A 20,942-nucleotide genomic window follows, 5' to 3' on the forward strand; every position below is an offset into this window, starting at 1 on the left:
TTTTGTGTTTCAGAAGGGATGAGCAACATTAAAATACATATGGTTTCAATGCTTCTCCATCTCATCTCAGCACCATTTCCTTGTTAGGGCCTTCAAGCTTGTTTTACACATGACTCTTCAATAACCGCTAGATATTCCAGGGACTTCCCTGATGCAGTCACATACTCCCAGTTGAAAATTCATTAAAACAAACACTTTTCCCCCCTGAGGCTATGAAGTTGCCCAATAATTATTCCGCATTCTGAATGATGCTAGCTGTATGTTAGATAATCTAGGGATATTAGGAGAGCTAAAGATCTACTAATATTCCATAACCCTAAATTGTGCATCATTTCCAAACTAGGATAAAACCCTGTGGGAGGTGAGGTTATGAGAAAAAACATGAAAAATATATAACACATTTCTTAACAGTAAAACTCAGATATTAATTTTAATTACTCACTTGCAACTAGTGGTTCTGGCTCTGACTGTCTGAAGTAAAAAGTAACTTTTTCCAAGTCAAACAGCGCAACCAATGTATCTTCTAGCATGGCTTGCTCATCAGCCTAAAAAAGGCAAGCAATCATATGAGAGCAGGATATAAAAAAAACTACGGAATGTTGCACAATATTTCACTGATGCAATATATAACTTAATTAACTCCAACATAACCTAAATATTTTTGTTTCAACTGATTTTCCACTTGTCCTTTTGCTACTAGTCCAAGATTATTAAAGTGAATGTTATCATCTCACACAGTAATTTAATAGGTAATTGATAGTTAGCATGACTTCCTGTGGCTTTTAATCAAACAATAATGTAATTACTCTTGATGTAAGACACTAGACTTAAGCAGCTTGTCCTTGATACCCAGTCTAGCTTTTGAATTAACATAGGGGAAATCTGAAAAGCAGAAATTCATCTTTTTAGCAAATTTCTTAGAAATACCAGTGCATACCTCCAGCATTTCATTTATAATTAGACTGGAGTTTCATCATGTCCATGATGAACTGGGCCTGTTTAGCCTGGAGAAGAGAAGACTGAGCGGGGGAAACTATCAATGCATATACGTATCTGAAGGGAGAATGTCAAGAGGATGGGGCCAGACTCTTCTCAGTGGTGCTCAGCAATAGGACAAGAGGCAACGGGCACAAACACAGTCAGTTTTGTCTGAACATGAGCAAAACCTTTACAACGAGGGTGGCAGAGCACTGGAACAGGTTGTGGAGGCTGTGGAGAGGTTGTGGAGTCTCCTTCCCTGGAGATATTCCAAAGCTGTCTGGACACAATCCTGCGTAACCTGCTCTAGGTGACCCTGCATGAGCAGGCGGGCTAGATGATCTCCAGAGGTCTCTTCCAACCTCAATCACTCTGTGATTCTGTGATTCTAAGCATCAATAATTGAAAGAGTAGCTTAAAAGTAGTGCAGATTGGAGTGATTTGCACCTATATCTACAAAACTGTAGACACAAATCACGCAGTAGAAATGCGAGTGTTCTGATTTGCCCATATGGTTCCCTTTGTGTAAAACCAAAGAGATGGACAATCCAGCCTAATTTATCATAAAAACTTTAGGAAGAAAATTATTAACTTCTCAGGACACTTTAATGAACCTTTAAAAAAAGGGAATACTCATCAACAAATATAGTTATATTGAGTTAAATACGCAGAACAATTACAGCAGAAATCAATAATCACTTAAAGTAACTGTATTCCATACAACCCTCCCCAGTACATTAAGCTAGCAAGAGCCAAATACAAGCCTGAAGCATGCATTCCCCCCCTCCAAGAACTGAAACAGTAGAAAAGCAAAGAACAATAAACTAGCTGCCTATAAAATGAAAATAAACTGTAGCTTACTGAATTATAGAAAGGGGAAAAATGTGATTTTCCCCAGTCCATATAGTGAAATAGTATTCTCCTTTGTATTTCTGAAAAAGCAACTCTGCTTGAAATATTTTGTCTCTTGGCTCAATTTATTAAGTCTCTAGGGAGAGGGCAATGTTATCAGCAGAACAGTCTGAAAACTATTCAGTATATTCAGTAACATGGGAAATCTTTGCAGAACTGCTCATTCTTTATTGAACTCTGGCCATAATGAGTGCAATTTCCTTCAAATGCCCTTGTTTAAAATAACACGGACCATTTGTAACCAAAATGGTGCTGAGGAGATATTGAAAAAGTTGCCTTTAAATACTCTTCCCCTAGTTGAGAAAGGTTATCACTGAAGTAACTCAGAACTCCTGTGCAAATACATCTACAGATCTCACTAAAGTTAATTGTGCTTTAAATTCAACAATGCATACTGCTGTCTCATATTAAATGAAAATAGCAAAGTGACATGGATTTGCATTACAAATGAAGTATCTAAAAACTCTAAAAAACAGAAGCATGCAATATTCTCAAGACAACAGTTACTTTGTGATAACATTACAACTAACACATGAGAAAACACAGAGAGGCACCACTTGAATCTACTCTTCAGCTCCAAGAGCACCAACACCAGGACATGCTCAGACAATGCTCTGCAATAATACTACGGAATAATATTTTATATGATATTTAATTTAGAAATATTTTTATTTTTATTGATCTCTTCTCCTTATAAGTTTATTAGGAAGACTTGTCAGCAATTGGCTACTGAGACAGAAGAGGTAAAGAAAGAAAGGTGTTGATACGAGGAACATTGCCTGTCTTTTATTTGGACTTTCATACAATAAGATGTATGATTCAATCACTAGTTTGTGATGTTTCCCATGCCAAAGCTTAGTCAGTTAAACAAAATGTAGACAGACATGATATTAAATGACTTTAAAGCTTAATGGTAAGAAGAAACACTAGTACAAGAAAATCATGTGCCAAAATCTGTTATTTTCACTGAGCAACTCAAGAGGTAGAGAAGACTGCCACAGCAGACTGTGCAGACTGCTTTGCAGTTTTTCAGATTAGCAGGAATCAGTCTGGTACAAGAAGCAGCTTAAATAGCTGAAGAAGCTCTTTGGATAGTGGGGAATTAGGGGAGTATAAAGCCATATCCTTTTTTTTTTAATTGTTTTTTTAAGCCAAGGCTCTTTGTCAATTCTTGTGAGGAAACAGCAGATCTCCAATTACCCTGTCAGATTACAAGGACTTGCTCTGAAAGTAGTAAAATAGACTAGAATATCTAGTTACTAGAGACCTATAGATTTTTCTTTTTATAAAAATAATCAAAAATAGGTATTTTATTTATCTTACAGTGCTGCTTATTCCAAACAAAATCTAGTGACCATGTAACATGACACTCATTCTTAAGGAACAATTATGATAGCTGTGGGGAATCTAGACTAAACTCAGCATCTGCTAGCTCCAAACAAATATAGTACTGGGTTTGTGGATAATGTATCCATTTCCCATATCTGTAATTATCTGAATTACAAACTTCCCAAATAGCAGCTAAATAAGTAACAGGCTAAGCACAAAGGATACAGAAAATTATATTCGTAATAGACTGTTTAACACTACCCCTATTTAGGGTACAAGCATGGGCTGTTGTAATTGCCACATTAGGATTCTTACCAGATTGGGTGACAGCAGCGACTGGAAATGGAGGAGAACACCTGCATTAGCAATCTGCTCCAACCACCTTCTGCTGGCCTCCAGAGTCTCCATTTCATATTCTTTGCTGTTGTCAAACATCTGACTTAAGGCCACCATTAGTTGCTCTGAAAAAGCACAGACTGTGGCCACGAGACTCTGACAGAAGACCATGTCTCGCCTCAGTTGTATCTCACTGTCTGTGACGGGTAAGACAAAAGAAAAGCAAAGCAGAGACAGAGCAGAAGACTAATTAACAGCAAAGTAATTGGGATGGAATTTCTTTTTCTTTACATTTAAATGACTTGTTTTCTAGACAAAGTAAATCACAAGTTTAGAGCCTAATGTCATTCCCAGTTAGCAGCACTCCACAAACAAAACTGTGGAACTTTCCACATTATAATGCCATTTTATAATTCTAAAAAGATATAGCAATGCATTTAAAATCTGAAATTTAAAGTATTTCTTCATAAAGAATGCATGTTTATACTGTTAATTTTAAGGTACTTGCCATCAACTCTGTGTACTTTTGATGTTAAAAAGTGATGGATGAGTTGGAACTCTTTACTGAGAACTTGCTAGGCACAAGCAAGTGCTGGCTTGTGAGAACAAGCTAGGCACAAAAACACTTGCTTTCCACATGAAAGCCAGGACAGTCAGAAGCTTTTAATGTGACTAGGTCTCCCAGTCAGCTCTACACCGCCCTACCAGGTGGGTAGAGCTGGTGAAGACTAGTTGGTGTAAACTGTAGAGAAGGAACATGAGAGTGTTGCTAACCAAACATAATCTATTTAAATATAAATATAATATGAAATATATAAAATCGGCACAGAGCAGCACCACATATACAGGGAGCAGCAGAGGTTTATGGAGTCAGGAAAGTCCAAGACAGGCTGGTAGAAGACAGGTAGAAGACAGAGGCAGAAGACAATAGAACTATTAGCAGCTGATTTAAAACAGATTGCCCAAGGACTAGATAACCTATCAGTTTTTTCTGAAGGGCACAGGCATATGATTAGCTAAAAGTCAACAGAGTTATAAAGGAAAACAGAACAAAAAAAAAAAAACAGGTAACTGAAGGTCCTGGGACATTCAGTTCCTTGGAGAAACCGCCTGCTTAGCAGACTGAGAACCAGAATGTGGCTGGTAGTAGATCGTCCTTCAAAAGTCATCCTTGAGGGGTACCACCAAGGCTCCTTGATTATTTGCTCTTTCATTAACATGCAGAATCTAGTGCATCAATGCCTAATGAGTAATTACTTAGCTACATGCATGTCTTTTCATAATATGAGGGCTGTGAAGGCTGATAAAGGAACTGAGTACATCTGCAGGCATTTGCTTCCCACAGAATAAGAGGATGCATACTTGAAAACCAAAAGTAAACCACCATAACACTAATGTCCTCACATTAAAAGGAGCTGAAAACCCAGCTCCTAATTTTATTGCTCTGACCCTTTTAATTCTCAAAAAATAAAAAGCATGAATTTTTACCATTTTGTACTCCATTACGTGGAAATATGTATGCCAAAAAGGCTGTTAACAGATTTTTTTTCTGAAAAATTGATGTTAATAGATATTTCTCACTAGTAACCAGTGACAGCAAAGGGCAGAGGAAAACTGGTTTCATTAGGTGGAATCAAAAGCCCTTTTCTATTCTCAATAAAGTACAGAACTATGGTGTTTATTATTCAAAGCTTCCTCCTTCTCCCCATTCCTGAAGGTCTTCAAGTATTTTTATCATTATGAGCTGTTGGGCAAATGTCAATCAGAGATGGTATAGGTAGATTTAATCTTTCTCAGAGCAAAGGAAAGATTAGATGACATCACGATCTTTCCAAAGCCTAAAATGTTTGTCTTTACTTTTAGATTCCTCTGCCTGCAAGAGGCTTAGCTCCCTTTCCACCTTTTGTATGGAGCTGACAAGACTTTAGATAAGTGGATAAGTCAGCAGAAATAATTCTGCACTCACAAAATTAATACTGACTTTAAAATGTATCCTTCTCTTGGACTGCAAGTACTTTCCAAAGCAACTCCATTCTGTCTTTTTTCCTTCTGAACTCTACTTTCAGTTTTTCTTCAGCTGGTAATTCTGACCACATTTTTGCCATCACTTTGATCCCATTTACTAACCTCTCTAAGCATACTCTTCAGGACCTTGAAAATATTTTCCACATATGGTGTAGTCACCACTACCTCTACACTGTGACTCATTGTTTTTTATTTTGATCGTTGAACTTAACCTCTCTTTCCAATCTCAAATTCTGTAGGATCCAGTACTTACAGAATTCTTACCTTTAAAAATGCTTCTGTCTTCAAAAATCCCACTGGCTTCTCCGTGGTCAAAAAATCTTTCCAACACCATAGCAATGCTCAGGGATTTGAGCCTGACACATTCCCTCACTTCACTTTGCTCAATTTTATCTCTATTTTAATAGCAGCATCTGGCTCACAGTGCCTCCTCTGTCATGCCTGCTTCAGAAGCAGCCCTCTTGCATCTCTGACACCTCATTTCTAAATCACATCTAATACTACTTGAACATGAGATACTGAACACAAGAGCAGCTTGGGCTCTTTTTACAAAAAGATTTTATACAAAATAAATTACAGAATTTATGAACTTAGGCCAGCCATGTAAATAGGGAAACCAGCCTTAAAAAAAAAAAGGCTTAGGGTATTTTGTTGGGTCACTTCTTATTTTAAACACTCCTGAAGAATTATTAATAAACCTTAGAACAACTAGAATAAACCTAACAAGAAAGAAATGTTAAGTTTTCCTTTATACAATGTTGTGATATGTCCTAACAAAGTCGTGTATATTCATATGGTCAATGGTTACATTAATCAGCTTTTAGAGTCAAAAGTGCTTACTTGGGCACTTAGACATCTGAAAAGGCTGTAGAGAATCTTCTACCGTAAGTATTATTTTCTAAAGGCTCAATATTTACTGCTACTTATTTTGCAAATGCACATTTTGTATCCTTAAAGCCATATGCTGTATCAGGGGATGCAGTAATACACAGAACACCCAGGCCTCTCCCAACAAGCAGTAACTTTAAAAAAAATTCTGGATTACATTATACTGTCTTAGGTAAAATAAGAAGGATTGAAGGAAAGATATGGGAGAGAAGAGTAAGGCAAGTCCGGAAATACATGGGAATAAAGATAAAAAAAAAAAAAGATAACAAACAGGGAAGGGCTCCAAACCAAAAAGACAGCAGAAATGCCATGCACAGGTTCTGTTATTAGTCAGCTAAACATAGCTAAACTCCCAAAGAAGTTGACCTCCCCTCTCCCAAAACAAACAACTTGAAGGTTGCCTGTAATCAAAATTACCTGTATACTCAAGAAGTGCCAAGAGTATCCGTGCCTTCACCTCTTCAAGAAAAGAGAAGATATATTGAGAACATAGTAAAAAGTATATCACCAACATAATACATTTTCAGTTTCTCATTTTGTATCAGCTTAACTCCAACTTCTTGGGTAGTCCATCTTGATTTATACTTACAAAACAGTAATGAGTCTCCATTTCACATAATTTTACATGTGACTGGATAAAATTGGTAAGAATCAAAAGTACCAACCCTGAGAAAAGAACTAAGAGGCAGCTGCTATCTTAGAGTACCTCTGTTTCAGCTAGCCAGTGAAAGTCCACATATGAAGAATCCTAGTCGTTAGACTTCGAAACACAAGGCCCATTTTCACTGATTTCCCCACAACTACCTCACTTCTCCTTTTTTCCTGCTTCATACTTAAAAAAAAAAATCAAATTATCCTCATGTTAGTGCATATCACAACATCTAGGAAAAATACAACAGCATTTCTGCTTTACTGTCAGTCTTCAGGATTTTATTTTCCTGCACAAAGATTTGGTTTCACTTAACAATTAATGAACTAAAGAAGTACAGAGTTAGCAAACATCTTAATTTAGACTGACAAAAGTTTCATTTTGTAGCTCTTTGAAATGTTTTAATAAAAGAAGTATGACAACATGCAAAATAAACCCCTTATTCTTCCTTTGTTCTTTTTTTTTCTTGAAGTTTACAGGAAAGGACCTTTTCATATAAAATAATAATATAGTTATTTCATCCACATGAGTAGTAAAACAATTTCCAGAGCAGCATGCAAAACAAAACCCCTGTTTAGTACTACGCTGCTTGTATGGACAGAATGACACTGCACTTTTTTTTGTTTGTTCGTTTTAATCAGGACACCAAGCCTTTATACAGTTCCTGTGAAGAACTCTTCTATGTAATTTAGGGTAGCTTTTTAAAATACCTCAAGCTTTCTTTGATTCAAAGATTGGTTCTTTGCTTTACTGCACCTTTCTGTTTGTCTCATCTACCATGGACAACACCAAACTGGGTGTAGGGGAAGCAGTCAATATGCTGGAGAGGAGCTGCTGTTAACAGGGATCTTGACAGGACAGGAACCTGAAGAAGTTCAACACAGGCAAGTGCTAAGTCTTCTATCGTGGACTGAATATGTCCTTGCAACAGTACAGGGTGGGCACTGGCTGGATAGAAAGCAACCCTGCAGAAAAGTACTTGGGTCTCCTGGTGGCCAAGTTGGAGCCAGCAGTGAGTCCTTGCAACACAGAATGGTGTCTTGCATCCTGGTTGCACTAGCCAGGAATTTGAGGGGAGTGATTCTTCCCCTCTATTTGGTATTAGAGTACTCTGGAGTACTGTGCCCAGCTTTGGACTCCTCAGTAATAAGAAAGACAATGACATACTGGAGTGAGTCCAGAAGAGCCCTTTGAAGATGGCCAGGGGGCTAAATACATGCTTTATGAGGAAAGACTAAGAGAATCATGTTTGTTCAGCCTTAAAAGAAAAGGCTCAGGGATTCCTACTGCTGTCTACAACTCCCTCATGGAAGGATGTGGAAAAACAGAGCCAGACTCTTTTTAGAGATGTACAGTAGAAGAAGGAGCTGCAACAGACAGGCTGGAATACAGAAAATTTCAACTAGATGTAAGGAAACAAATTTTTAACATGGGTGGTAAAATACTGGAACAAATTGCCCAGAAATGTTGTGAAACTGCTGTATTTTAGAGTTACTTGAAACTCAGCCAGACAAGGCCTGAGCAATCTACCCTAAACACACCTGCTTTGAGCAAGAGGTTGGACTAGATGTCCTCTGGAGGTCCTTTCCAACCTACACGACTCATTGATTCTGTGACTATCAGCAAAGCCAAACTGAATTTAGAACAAGACTTAATGTATATATAACATAGCCTAAAACAATCACAAGAACCACGGAGTTGTTCCAAAAATTACCAACATTTATTAGCCTACCGAAATACAGAAGTCCTTAGAATTGTCAAGTCAAATTCAAGACTAGATAATCTTACAGCTAGAGTAGTAAGATATATTCTTTTGACTCTCCATCCCTCTATGGTTACGGTCTACCCAGCAAAAACCCTTACACAAGTGAAACAGCAAGCCTGTTGAGCACACTGTCTACCACCAGGTAATTTAGATGGCTAAATAATCATACTCATTAGCAATGGTGTCCTTTGCCTGGTCTCTTTGTTCCTATCTCGGCATCTCTTGTTTACGTAGTTCCATGTTTAAATTCCGGGGAGCTTTCAGGATGCTTCTTCTTCAGAGTCCTACTCAGCACTCGATAAGCTTGTCTATAGGTCAAGACTGACTACTGCAAAGTAAACTAACTACATAAGAAGTGACGTGTTTTGTGTTTTTAATCAGTTCAGTTCCCTGAACTGGCTCACCATAGACTTAGACAGAGTTAGTGCCAGCACAAAAGGAAGGAAAGGAACACGCACACACATCTGGGATCAGGTTAGGAGAAGACACAGCTGTCCATTTTGGTGGCTGCTAGCCACTAACTACGTCAATCTAAATGTACTTTAAAACCTAAACTCAAAGGGACAGGCAGATTAAAAAGCCACCATAACCTTAAAGAGTGGCAAACTTCCAGCACATCAATTGTTCTACAGTAACAACTATAAGAGGATGTTACTTCACATACTTTCCACTCCTTTCACACATCCAGTATTCTGCGCAGTACTGTTTTAACCCCTGTTCAATGGACCAGCAGAACCAGTAGGGGTTATATGGACAGTTTGGGAATATGTTTTCTTCTGCTAAACCTAATATAATAGGTTTGAACTATGAAACAATATCTACATCTCAGATCATGGAAGTGACATTAGAGTTGACTGTAGCAACCATGCAGTGTGGATTCTGCATATACTTGAACATACCTACACAAAGCCAGAATCTTCCCCCAAGGTGGTCATTAACATGTGGTGACTAAGTTTAAAAAAGAAAAAAACTTTCAGTCTTGATCTGCAACCATACCATATACACACTGCAAAAGGAACTGGCAGTACTCTATACTTCCGAAACTCAGATCCACAGTATCTCAAACACTGTGAAGAATGAACACATGCACAATTAGAGATTACTCTTGAAAACTGCCTGGTGATAAGTCTTTGCCTTAGCTTTCTGCCATTTAAAAGAAAACTTAGAGAGATTAATAGATACATTAGTACCTTGGGTTCTTCGAGTCTGAACACTTGGCTTAGTAACTGAAGATACAACATGGGAATTTTTTTTTTCTTTACTTGAAGAATTTAGACACATTGAGGCTATTAACTTGCAGCTCATTTTATACTGAATTTGCTGGAGTTCTCATTTCAAAAAGCATTTGAAGTATCTACAAATAATGATCTCCTAGTTATGAGAAAATTACAGGACAGAAAAACTCTCCTTTATCCTTGCTATAACAGTCTTCTCCATTTCAAAATATATCACTAGGCAAGAGATTATTTTTAGGTTATTTGTATCAGTAGTGATTTATCTGGGGTTAGAAGAGAACCTTGGATGGTTTCTGTCAGTCGTTTGTTTTTTGACAAATTCCAAATGCTACAGAAGTTTTTACCCCTTCTTGCTATATGGTGTACAAAACAGAATTACCCTCTAGCAATTTCTCTTTAGAGCAGATATGAGCTGTAATGCCAGATGACTTCAAGTTTTTTTTTTAATCTAAAACATGTTTCTTATTTATTCCTTTTTTCATTTTTTTAAATAATAGTAAGACTTGAGGTGCTTTTTTATTATTTTATTGAAATATATTTTTATGGCCTGACTGAAAGGCTCCTTCACTCCTTACCACTAACTTAAATTAAAATACCTGTTGATTTTATCAATTATACAATTTTTTCTCTATAATTTAAAATTATTGTACTAGCCACACAACTGTATTTCCTCATGCAGTAACATAGTCATCAATCTCCGAAAGCTGTCCAGAAATTTGACTTGCTCTAGAACTTCTTTTTTTGACCAAATATCCTACTTCCCCCTCCCCGCAAAAAAAAATATATATATATAGAAATTTCTTTTCCTCTTTGCTCTCCTCACACTTTTCTCCTTTTTATCTCTGGAACATACTACTGTCATTTCAGAACTCAGACATAACGTTATAGTCTACTTCATCCTCCACTCCCAATCGCATACAACTTGTCATTAAGCTGGCGAGTTTGGGTTTTGTTTTTCTTCCGAAGGGTCCCTTTTTCCCATCCTTACTGCTAATTATCCTGGTTCCTACTCTAGTCATCCCTCAACTTTTCTCCCTATGCTTTCCAATTTTCATGTTACATACTCTCATGTATATCCAAAGTCTGAAAGCTACATTATTCTTTTTCTGTTTGGTGACTTCTGAATTCCTGCTCTCTCCTGCACCAAAATCAAGCACTTCATCTTCAAAGATCTGTCTTAGCCAACAACTTGTCTTTTTCTCTCTTGGTTTAACAACTTAGTAGGACTAGTCACTTCAAGAAAGCACTTTCATCTTTTCTTTAACTATTTAGCTCCAGATAAATCTTCCCAGGATTTGTATATTATTTCATCAGCGCCACCTCTGTCAACTTGATTAACCTTCTAGGGCTGACTTTTACTGTAATCATAGTGGACTTTTCTTTCTCTAATGATATGGAATGGTAAATGTAAATGAGAAAAAGCAATGTCCACATATGTTTTAGCTTACTGTCAAAAAAGTTTTTTTTTTAAATCTGTGTGAACTTTTTCTGTGTGATTTTTTTAATTGTTCTCCCAATTCCAATAATAATAAAAAGAAAGACTGTCAAATCAAAATGATCATTCTCAAGGCATTTTGAGCTTTCGCATTTCTTCTTAAATACTTACTAAACAAAGCACATTTAAAAAACCCTTAAGATCTAGGAATTTAATGTGTCATTTTTGTGGGGCTCCCATGCCTCCGTCTGCTTTAAATCAGTAATCAGTCCAGTTTTTTACAACATGTACTACAAGGCAACAGAACAATAAGAAATTACAAATAGCTGTCGAGATTTCTATGGAAACAAAAATGAGTTAGTTTTCAGTAAGGAGATGTATTTACTGACTTGACTTAAGCATCCGTCAATAACGGTTAAGCATTTTTAGAACTACTGGAGGTTTTATTTACAACAAAAAACTTTTTTACATGGTGGCCAAAGTTGTATCTGTGGTCTCTGATATAAGAGACAAAAACATCCCCTTTCCTCAAATACGAAAATTCTGCCTTTTACTTAGAAGAATCTTCATGTTTATTTCAAATGGCTTTGAAAATCCTAAGACTTTCTTGAACATGCCCTAAGAGCCATCAGCGGAAACAAGCAGTCAAATTAGTGGCCGTTTTCTGTTTCTTCTGAATCTGGTAAATTAGACAGGAAAAAGAGGGATGTCAGCTGCTGTACCTTGTGCCAGGTTTTCAGTCAGAAATAGCTCAGAACAGTGCTAGTTCTTCTTCTAAGTACCCTGACCATTTGTGGAGACCATAAGTAGAAAAGAGAATACAAGAAATGCAACTCTGAAGGGATAGTTCAAGCACTAAAGTACTTTTAACCATGCTTTGTGCTCACTGATTTCAGTTAGATCCAGCTGCTGGTTGTGTCTCAGGTTCAATTTAGGCCTAAGCCTGTCTATATCACAGCCGTCTCCTAAAGCTGCCTGAGGGGCACATTTCTGCCCTGAATCTTTTCAGCACTGAATGAGAGATACCTGTTCCAGACAGGCCTTGTAAACTAAGGTTTGAGAAGCAATTCTTCAATTCCCTTCTCCTGGTTCTCTTTCACATTATTTGGGCCAGGGAACCCACAAAATCCTTGGCTTTCCAGTATCCTCTACATTATACCAACTCCTTCATCACACAGACAGACCAAAATTGCAATGATGATTTGGATCATGATCCTTCAGAGTACTGGAAGGGGAATCAAATTAAAGAAAATACTACAACAGAACAAAAAGCTAAAAAGAGTGACAATGAGGAAGAAGTAGCCTCAGATGAGAATTTTACACCTAAAGCAGCATATTTGATTAAGTAGGTGGCACAGAAAGCGGTGGCTGGAAATCTGTGACAAATGGTCAGATGCCATGGATGTAAAGAGAGTGCCAAGAATATTTAAAGCAGAACTGTTGCTCCAGATAAAGTCTGAGACCCAGTGATGAAGGAAGGCAAGGGAGATTGTGTTGAACAGCACAAGAATAACACATTTCAATATTCAGCTCTCTAAACTGTGACGCCATTTGCAAGCATAACAGTTGCAATAGACTCAGTCAATATAATTTATTAACAAGAGAAAAACTTTTCTAATCTTAATTTCCAAAACACTAGAAAATTTTAGCAGTTGTATTGATCAGTAAACATCAGTATCCCTTCCAAAAAATATCACCGTTACATTACAGCACTATTGTAACAAGAGGAGTTTTGTATTACGGAGAGGCAGCAGGTCACTTGGACCTTGCTGAACTCTCCTATGAAATTTTTGGTGGATTTAAAATGAAATTTATTTCAATGATCTGAGCTCAACATGAGAGTATAAGACCAATGCTGAAATACGGTAATTAATGCTAATTATGGCACACAAGGTATAAAAAAATGGCCCGTTAAGCTTCAGAAGGCTATTAAAGGGGGTTAGAGGACTATTAAAGAGACATATTTTCATTCTTTCCGAGCTGTGAAAGAAACGATGATTAATTCTTGAATATACTTGAAACCTATAATATATAGATTTAGGCCAGAGTTAGACCTTTAGAAAAAAAGGATCCAAAAAATCTTTGTTTTTTACTCTGTAACAACCATCATTAAACTAAAATAAGTATTCTTAGACCTGGAGAGTCTACTCTCTGTGATCAACTCCAAAATTAAGACATATTTTTGTGTTTGTTATCATAATTTTCTAGCTCAGGGTCTGAAAATATGATTGTATCTGAAATGAGAAATACCGAAACTCACAGAGGGAGGAGTTTGTTTGTTTTGGCTGGTGGGTTCTTGGAGGTTTATCTTAATATAACTTTTCACAAAGTTCTTTTCCAGTGATCTGAAATTTAGCAGTTTCTTTATGGGATATCATGGAAATTAGCCAACAAAATGAAAGAAGGTAAACATACACACAAATCATTTAAAACTACAATTGACACAACTTTTCGTTCCCACGCAAAGACTCATACTGCAGTACTGCACTGTGCAGCTTATAAAAATCATTTTGCTCATTATTTCTATTTCTCTATTAAGTAGCATAAGAAACAAGGCAGAAGCTACAGCTAAGATTTTCTGGAGAGAAAATCCTGTTTACTTTCTTATACAGTCAGGGAACAGGGCAGAAAACCTCAGATCACATTGCTACCCAGCAGAGAAGAGGAAGAGAGTACTAGGTCACTCTTAGGTGGTGGTGGGAGGGAGGCAGAGTAGATGAAGGAGTCATAGAATCAGCTGTGATGGAGTGAGTGAGTGAAAACCAGTGGAAGTGGTTTGGCTTCATGGCAGAGGAGGGAGACGGGGAATGATCCCAAACCAATGATAGATGAAAGTAAAAAGTCCTGCAGAGTCTTCCTCTTTCAATATAGGTGGTAGGAAGAAAGGGAGTCTAATTTCAAAGAAAGCCCCATTTTGATGCACCAATCTCACAAAGTTCTGTGACAGATCAGTCAAGCTCCCTGGACTTCAGCAGCAACTGAAATAACCCAGCGCAGTATATGGTTCCAGCTCCTCATCTGTTTTCACTTCTGAAAGAGACAATTTTCTCTTCTACATTTGAAGTCAATAAGGTGAATATCAGACAGCTGATACATGCTCCACTAACCTGGTTATCAAGAACACAAAGATGTCCTCACATTCAGGTATTTCCCATAGACTGCATGGTGTTTTGCAAACCTTGCCTAGCAGCAACATCAAGCTGTTATATCCTTCACTTTCCCTTCCCCCAGCTCTCTATCATAAACTAAGTGTTTATTTATGGTCATGTTCTTCTTACTAACCTTCCACAAATTTTCTGATATTCTGGGCAAGACTTCGGACACTACTGGGAAGGTTCCAAGGGTCTTGCTTAATGTGGAGTCGTAGCCTCTTTGGACAGCTAAGCTTCGGTTCCATTTCCTGCTGAAATTCTAAGCAAAGATAAAAAGAAAAAAAAATTTCTGCTTAAACCCTGAGAAAGCCAAAGTAAGACATTATTTCTTCCTAAATGTTTTGACACATTAAGGAGGTGTCATCTTCTCTGACTCTACTTCTCTTAAAATTAGGGTGACAGGTCTAATGTAGTCACCTAAGCTCCCTACTTTCTCAAAGGAGAGAGACAGTAGCATTCTACCAAACACAGTTCTTTCTGAACTAGTACTTAAGATAGAAGGTGCCTGTCTCCATTTAGTAAGAGGGAACCTAGACCTATAAAAGGCAAACGTAGAAAAAAATTAATCCAGTCCTGAAGATATTGGTGATCTTTTGCAATTGCATCTTGATTGTTGCTACCTACAAGCTTTTTATATAATTTAATTCACTACAGAATTATTTTAAAGAAAATATAGTTTAGACAGGGACACTTCAATTAATGTGCTAGTCCAGCTTGCAGCAGAGAATATGCTTCAACAAAATACTCAGATAATTAATACAAAACTGCTTACTGCTTTTCAACTCAGTCTATCCCTCAAATCATTGACAGTGTTCCTCGTTCATGAAGACAGTTAAGGCTGTGAATAAAATATCTGGCTTGTCCATATCTTGTGTCTACTTGAACTACAAGGATACATTTTGTTTTATGAGACTGCCAGGTACTCAGTCTGAAACACTGAGAAACACTCATGCTCTGTATTAACTCCCATTATCTTGGTCCCAAAATAGGGAAAGGAAAAAAAAATAAGAAAAAGAGGTGGCTATGCGGACTTCCATGCAAACTCACTGAGAGGGAAGTACATGCGGTAAGATAATTGGGGTACAATAATTATGCTCTATTTGCTTCAATTGGATTTTGCTGATTTACAAAAGCTTATAGATGGCCAGAAGGCCATCATTAGTTTTCTTTGCCAAAAAGCATATGCAAGGTCCACTAAACCCACTGTACAGTTACACAGATTAACCATACAACATTTACTCTGTCATTGAGTTTTCATTTTCTTAACTCAGTTCACTAAAAGAAGTCCCTGTCACTTTTAATCACGATCTTAGGTATATATAAGTCCCTGGAGATAGACATTCCGTCTTAAGCAACTAGGTAAGCGTTAGCAGAATATCTGAAATGACATGTAGGATTTTTTTTATAATAGTCAATAATACCTATGTAAGTTTTTAATTGGTATCAATATTACCATGAATACAAACTTGCATTTGCAAATGATTTATGAAATAATTTCACAAATAAAATACCTGCAAAATACTAAAAATCTGACAGTAATTAAATAAATCACAAATTCCTTCAATAATTGAGACAAAAATGAAGTAAAAGCTCCTGCAATACACAAAACCTGACTCTTGCTTCAAAACCTCAGCAATTCTATTGTCAATCTATGATTTAAAGCTGACTTTTCTACTTTTCTTAGAAACCTGAAATATGTATAAACACTGTGCAATGAACGTGTAAGAAGGAAATTTTCAGCTAAAAGTACTAAGATCTACTTAACAAAATTTTCAAAGATTCAATTTTTGCAGAACGTGACAACAAGCAAAATCCATTCTTTAACACACAGCTCAAAGAGTATATAGCCATATCCATGTGCCCTTTCTCCCTGTGAGCCACTTTTTGATTCTGACAGATAGGTTTAAATGTTACCTTGCAGGCTTCGACCTGGTGTAAAGTATTTTGTCTGTTCAAAGGCTCTCACCACAGCTGGTCCCTTCAGAAGATTGACAATTGAATCTACCTGTTGGGATCAAAGTTCTGTGAGCGCAATGTTCTTTTTACAGCAAAGATTAGAAATTCTTTCTTTAAGAAATATGGACTAGTGAAAAGCAGCTTTAGATTCCTTCTTACCTAATGGCTATAGTTAAAACTCAAGACTAGGGAATGTTGGACTAAATCTAAGGGCCTGTTTAATTCAGCAGTTTTGAATCATTTACAGAGAACAGAAGGACAAGGAATAAATACATACCATCCAAGGAAACAGTGGAAAGCAAAAGTAAAAAGACAAAGAAGTATTTGCTACAGATATCTTAGCTCAAACATGGACATTAGTATCAAATCCAAGAAAAATAATTTCATACTTGACCAAAAAGATGCTCCAAACAGCTATGGAGCTTGTCCTGTTTATCGTGAGAGATTCGAACACTTATGGGAAGCTCATCACCTGAAAAATATTTAAAAATTGTTTAGAAGTTTCAGTGTATTTTCCAGAATCTTTACCGCTTGGATAATCTGCAGTGCACGAACACTGATGCATAGGCTTTCATAATTATATCCACTATGGCTGTAGGCACAGAAAAACAGGCCTGTAAAGAATTATCCAGAATCCTATGGCATGCAACTGTTTTCCCTGGGTATTTTGCATGAAAGAGTCACTGGATAAAATACAGAAACAATTCGTACAGAAACAATATAGGATTATTTTGTGCTGGAGAGCATCCTAACCACCAGACTAAGTAGCTAAGCACTATAAACCTGTAGCCATTCACCATAACTTTTTAATAGGGACTACATAAATACTTCACAATCTTAATGCTCGTACTGATGAAATGGTCCTGATGTTTCAGCACTTAACAAAAATACAGCATCCAAATGCTGTATCTGATATGAAGCTGTAAGTAGCTTATAGAGAACCATTTCATGAGACAGTACAAAGGAGAGGGGCTCTCTTATGTCACTGACTTCAGTCACTTGCTCTCTCAGACATCCACATCACTTGAACTCTTTCACAAGCTGATCAAATTTGAGCTTAAAACTTTTCTTCCTCTTTGCTGTTGCAATGATAGATAACAAGCTGTCACTTGATAATTTTTAATCCAATTGTATTTGGCGTCAGTCTAGACTCATTTTTCTTATGTCAGTGAGGCACATATAGCACTTTTCTCTCCTTGTTTTTTTAGCTCCATCAGATGTCCTTACAGCCAGTAGCTATAACCCTAGTCAGGCTTTTTATTTTAACACATGGAGCACAGTGCAGAAGAGCTGTGATCTGGAGTTAACCTGGTCAGCTTTGGAACTAGAATAAAATTAGGTCATCAGGAGAGCGGGAGTTTAACTGAGTGGCAGTATTTACTAACTTTAACTCTCTATCTGGGCTTGGCTAGCACAGATATATTGTTCTGGACACCTCATATATTGTTCAGGTACCTCAGCTGGTACCTTAGCATGATGCTGCATGAGGACATACCAGCTGATTTGCATCCCAGGTTGCAAATCTGATAAGACCTAAAGTCTCCTCATCTATTAATGGTTCATCATCTCCTTCACCATTTTCCTCTGTATCTCCTCCACCCTACATGCATCATTTCTTGAAATAGCTGACTAGAATTGCATAATTCACATGGTTTCTCAGATGTCTTACACAGTGTCACTAATATTTACCTCTCCTGATACTAACAGGGGTAAAATTTTCCTTCTCTAAAGCTGTCTCAGTGGTGGCTCATATTCAACCAATTTGCTTAGTTCTTTCTCTTCTTAAGTCATTCCCAAATGATAAATTCTCAATTTAGAACAAATATTTTTATTATTATTGTTAATCTCTGAGCATATGACCTTGTACTCCATGCAGTTAAATCCCATCTCATTTCTATTAGCAGCTGCATTTATTTAAATTCAATTTGTCATGGCATAAACAAGAATGTGCTTCCATGTAGTCTCACATTCCTTCCTACAAATATACACAAAGGTATCCTGCGTTTTAGCTCCTGGTGCAGTCTGGGAGAGCTTTCCATACTTACCTAAAATGCTCCTTACTCTGTGCCATATAATGCATTCTCAAGGTCAAGGCATGAAAGTGGTTAAAAACAGTCCTTCTCCAAGAGCTCTAACTAATTCAGCCTATTTACAGATATTCTGGAATGCTGGCTCTCTTTTGTAGAAGGACTCTTAAATGCAGCACTAGCTAAGCAGAAATAAAATGATACACTTTTAATACCAGGAAGATGGCACTTTTAAAACAAAAACAGGAAAACTGCTGGGCCAATGAAAAGAATAAAACTGAATAAAAGGAACTGATGACAGATTCATAGGTGACTTTTCTAAACATACCTGAATCCATTTCATCACTGTGAAAGTATGAACTGCATTGACTGCTACAAATGCTGGTGAATGAGGCAATTGAGTTCCTGTTGCTATTGCAGTCACTTGAAAAAACAAAACAAAACAAAACAAAAACAAAATGAGAAATAAAGTCATGTTCTTTAATAGGTTCTACATTAAAGCTTTGTTATTCCCTCTTTTTACTTTAAGGATGAGATTGTCCTTATAATTCTTTACCGGCAACTAAATTTAGGCTATCATGTAATTTGCAGTCCCGGTTTGACTGAGAGGGCCGGACTCCCAAAATAGATAATTCAATTATCTCCCTTCACTTTGTATGTGAACAAGTACTTGCAGACTGAAAATATATATTTTCAGTGCAGAACAACCAACTTTTCTTACATACATGACAGTTTTTGAAGCTATAGCCTCAAATGTTTTAATAACATTACATTTAAATTCTGTTCTTCTAGTCTTCCTAATATAAATGACAAAGTCTTCTGGTTTATGACTTGCTAACTAGAGTCTACAGTGACTTTAGAAGAGATTTGATCCATTTCAGTAGCAAAAAAATATCCCCCCAAACTATTTTTCCCTATCAGCCAAAATATAGCTTATCATCCCATCTCTTCCAACTGTTCACCGTGTGAGAGATACATAGATATTCACACCTGTGACTTCACTGCAAATTTTCACACATAAATAATTTCGCCCACATTGGTCTAGTAAGGAGATTTAGGGGTTAAAACATGTATGGAGAAAAGAACAGGTGAAGATGAGCTAGGGTATGAATCTTAGGGTATGAATATTTCTGTTTTGGCTGCTGTAGATATTATACTCATTCACCTCATCTTTTCTCTCAAAAATAGACTATTATGTACAGAAAATAGACAGACAAGATAACTACTTTACAGCATAAAGAGAATAAAATGTATCTTTATGTACTAAAAATCCTATCAAGATAAATTTAAATTCAAAGTCTTCAACAGTGAGTGATCTAGCCACTTCATGAGGATCGTTTGGTGTCAGGGCAAGAAACTTTGCACATTAAAAGAATTAACCAGCAGAGGGAGTCTTAAAAACCCAAGTGAACGTAAGATGATGTCTAAAAACATACCTAAAGCACATTTATATGCAGTGGTCTGGTTCTGTTTTTATGAATCATATGTAACATAGCATATATATATCCATACGCTAAGATACACATATTTATATTTTATATATAATGCTGCAGGTATACAGGTACCTAAGAGCTCTCCTAGTTGTCCCTTTCTTTCTGTACAAATAGAAGTGATCTTTGATGAGGTATACGTTTTGGACCTGCAGCCAACTCTGTAAGTGAATGGGGAAAACTTTTTAACTGAAGCAAGATGATAGAACTATGATCATACCCATTAAAAGGGTCAAAAGACATCAGTAACAGCATGTTCCTAACAGAGGGTGAGAACAGTCCCAAGGAGTATTAAGAATTTCTGGCTGGATATTAAGAAATGTTTTCTAACTCTATTTGCTTATGAAAGTCTCCAAAGGGAAGATGAAGGTCACTCAAAACTGCATTGTGCAAAGCATGAGAAAATGAAACACAGGAAAATGAGAAACAGATCAGATGCAACTACTCAGCTACATCATTCTCTGGTTTTATTGTGGTGTACTGTAAGGTTTAGAATGAGACTCTACAACACAAAATGAGAGCATTCTAACTGTTAAAAATAACCTATTAGTTCCAATAATATCCCTAATAGCATTTTGGGATCTGTTCATTTTAAGCATTGCCTGAAGTAATTATTTGAACAAAACAGAGAAAAAAAAAAATCCAATCTCACTCTAGCAGGTGTTCTAAGCTCACAAATTTTGTCAATTTTCTGCACACAAAACCCTAAATTTTATCATTGCTAAACAGGCAGAGCGGACTACAAAGGACTGGAATCAGAATAAA

General features: G+C 36.8%; 1 protein-coding gene across 2 annotated transcripts in view; it reads right to left on the reverse strand.

Annotated features, from left to right (window-relative positions):
- The window catches only part of PREX2 (phosphatidylinositol-3,4,5-trisphosphate dependent Rac exchange factor 2), a 187,571-nt gene that overhangs the window by 51,693 nt on the left and 114,936 nt on the right, over positions 1 to 20,942 (reverse strand). For both annotated transcript variants that reach the window (XM_068932558.1, XM_068932559.1), the window contains 7 exons: positions 19,016 to 19,110; positions 17,050 to 17,132; positions 16,619 to 16,709; positions 14,835 to 14,963; positions 6,886 to 6,927; positions 3,535 to 3,752; positions 443 to 545 (listed from right to left, as the gene is read on the reverse strand). In XM_068932558.1, coding sequence (XP_068788659.1) covers positions 443 to 545; positions 3,535 to 3,752; positions 6,886 to 6,927; positions 14,835 to 14,963; positions 16,619 to 16,709; positions 17,050 to 17,132; positions 19,016 to 19,110 — 761 coding nt within the window. The remainder of the gene's footprint in view (positions 1 to 442; positions 546 to 3,534; positions 3,753 to 6,885; positions 6,928 to 14,834; positions 14,964 to 16,618; positions 16,710 to 17,049; positions 17,133 to 19,015; positions 19,111 to 20,942) is intronic.

This window comes from Struthio camelus, chromosome 2 (genome assembly GCF_040807025.1).
Source record: "Struthio camelus isolate bStrCam1 chromosome 2, bStrCam1.hap1, whole genome shotgun sequence".
In the NCBI taxonomy this organism is placed as follows: Eukaryota; Metazoa; Chordata; class Aves; order Struthioniformes; family Struthionidae; genus Struthio; species Struthio camelus.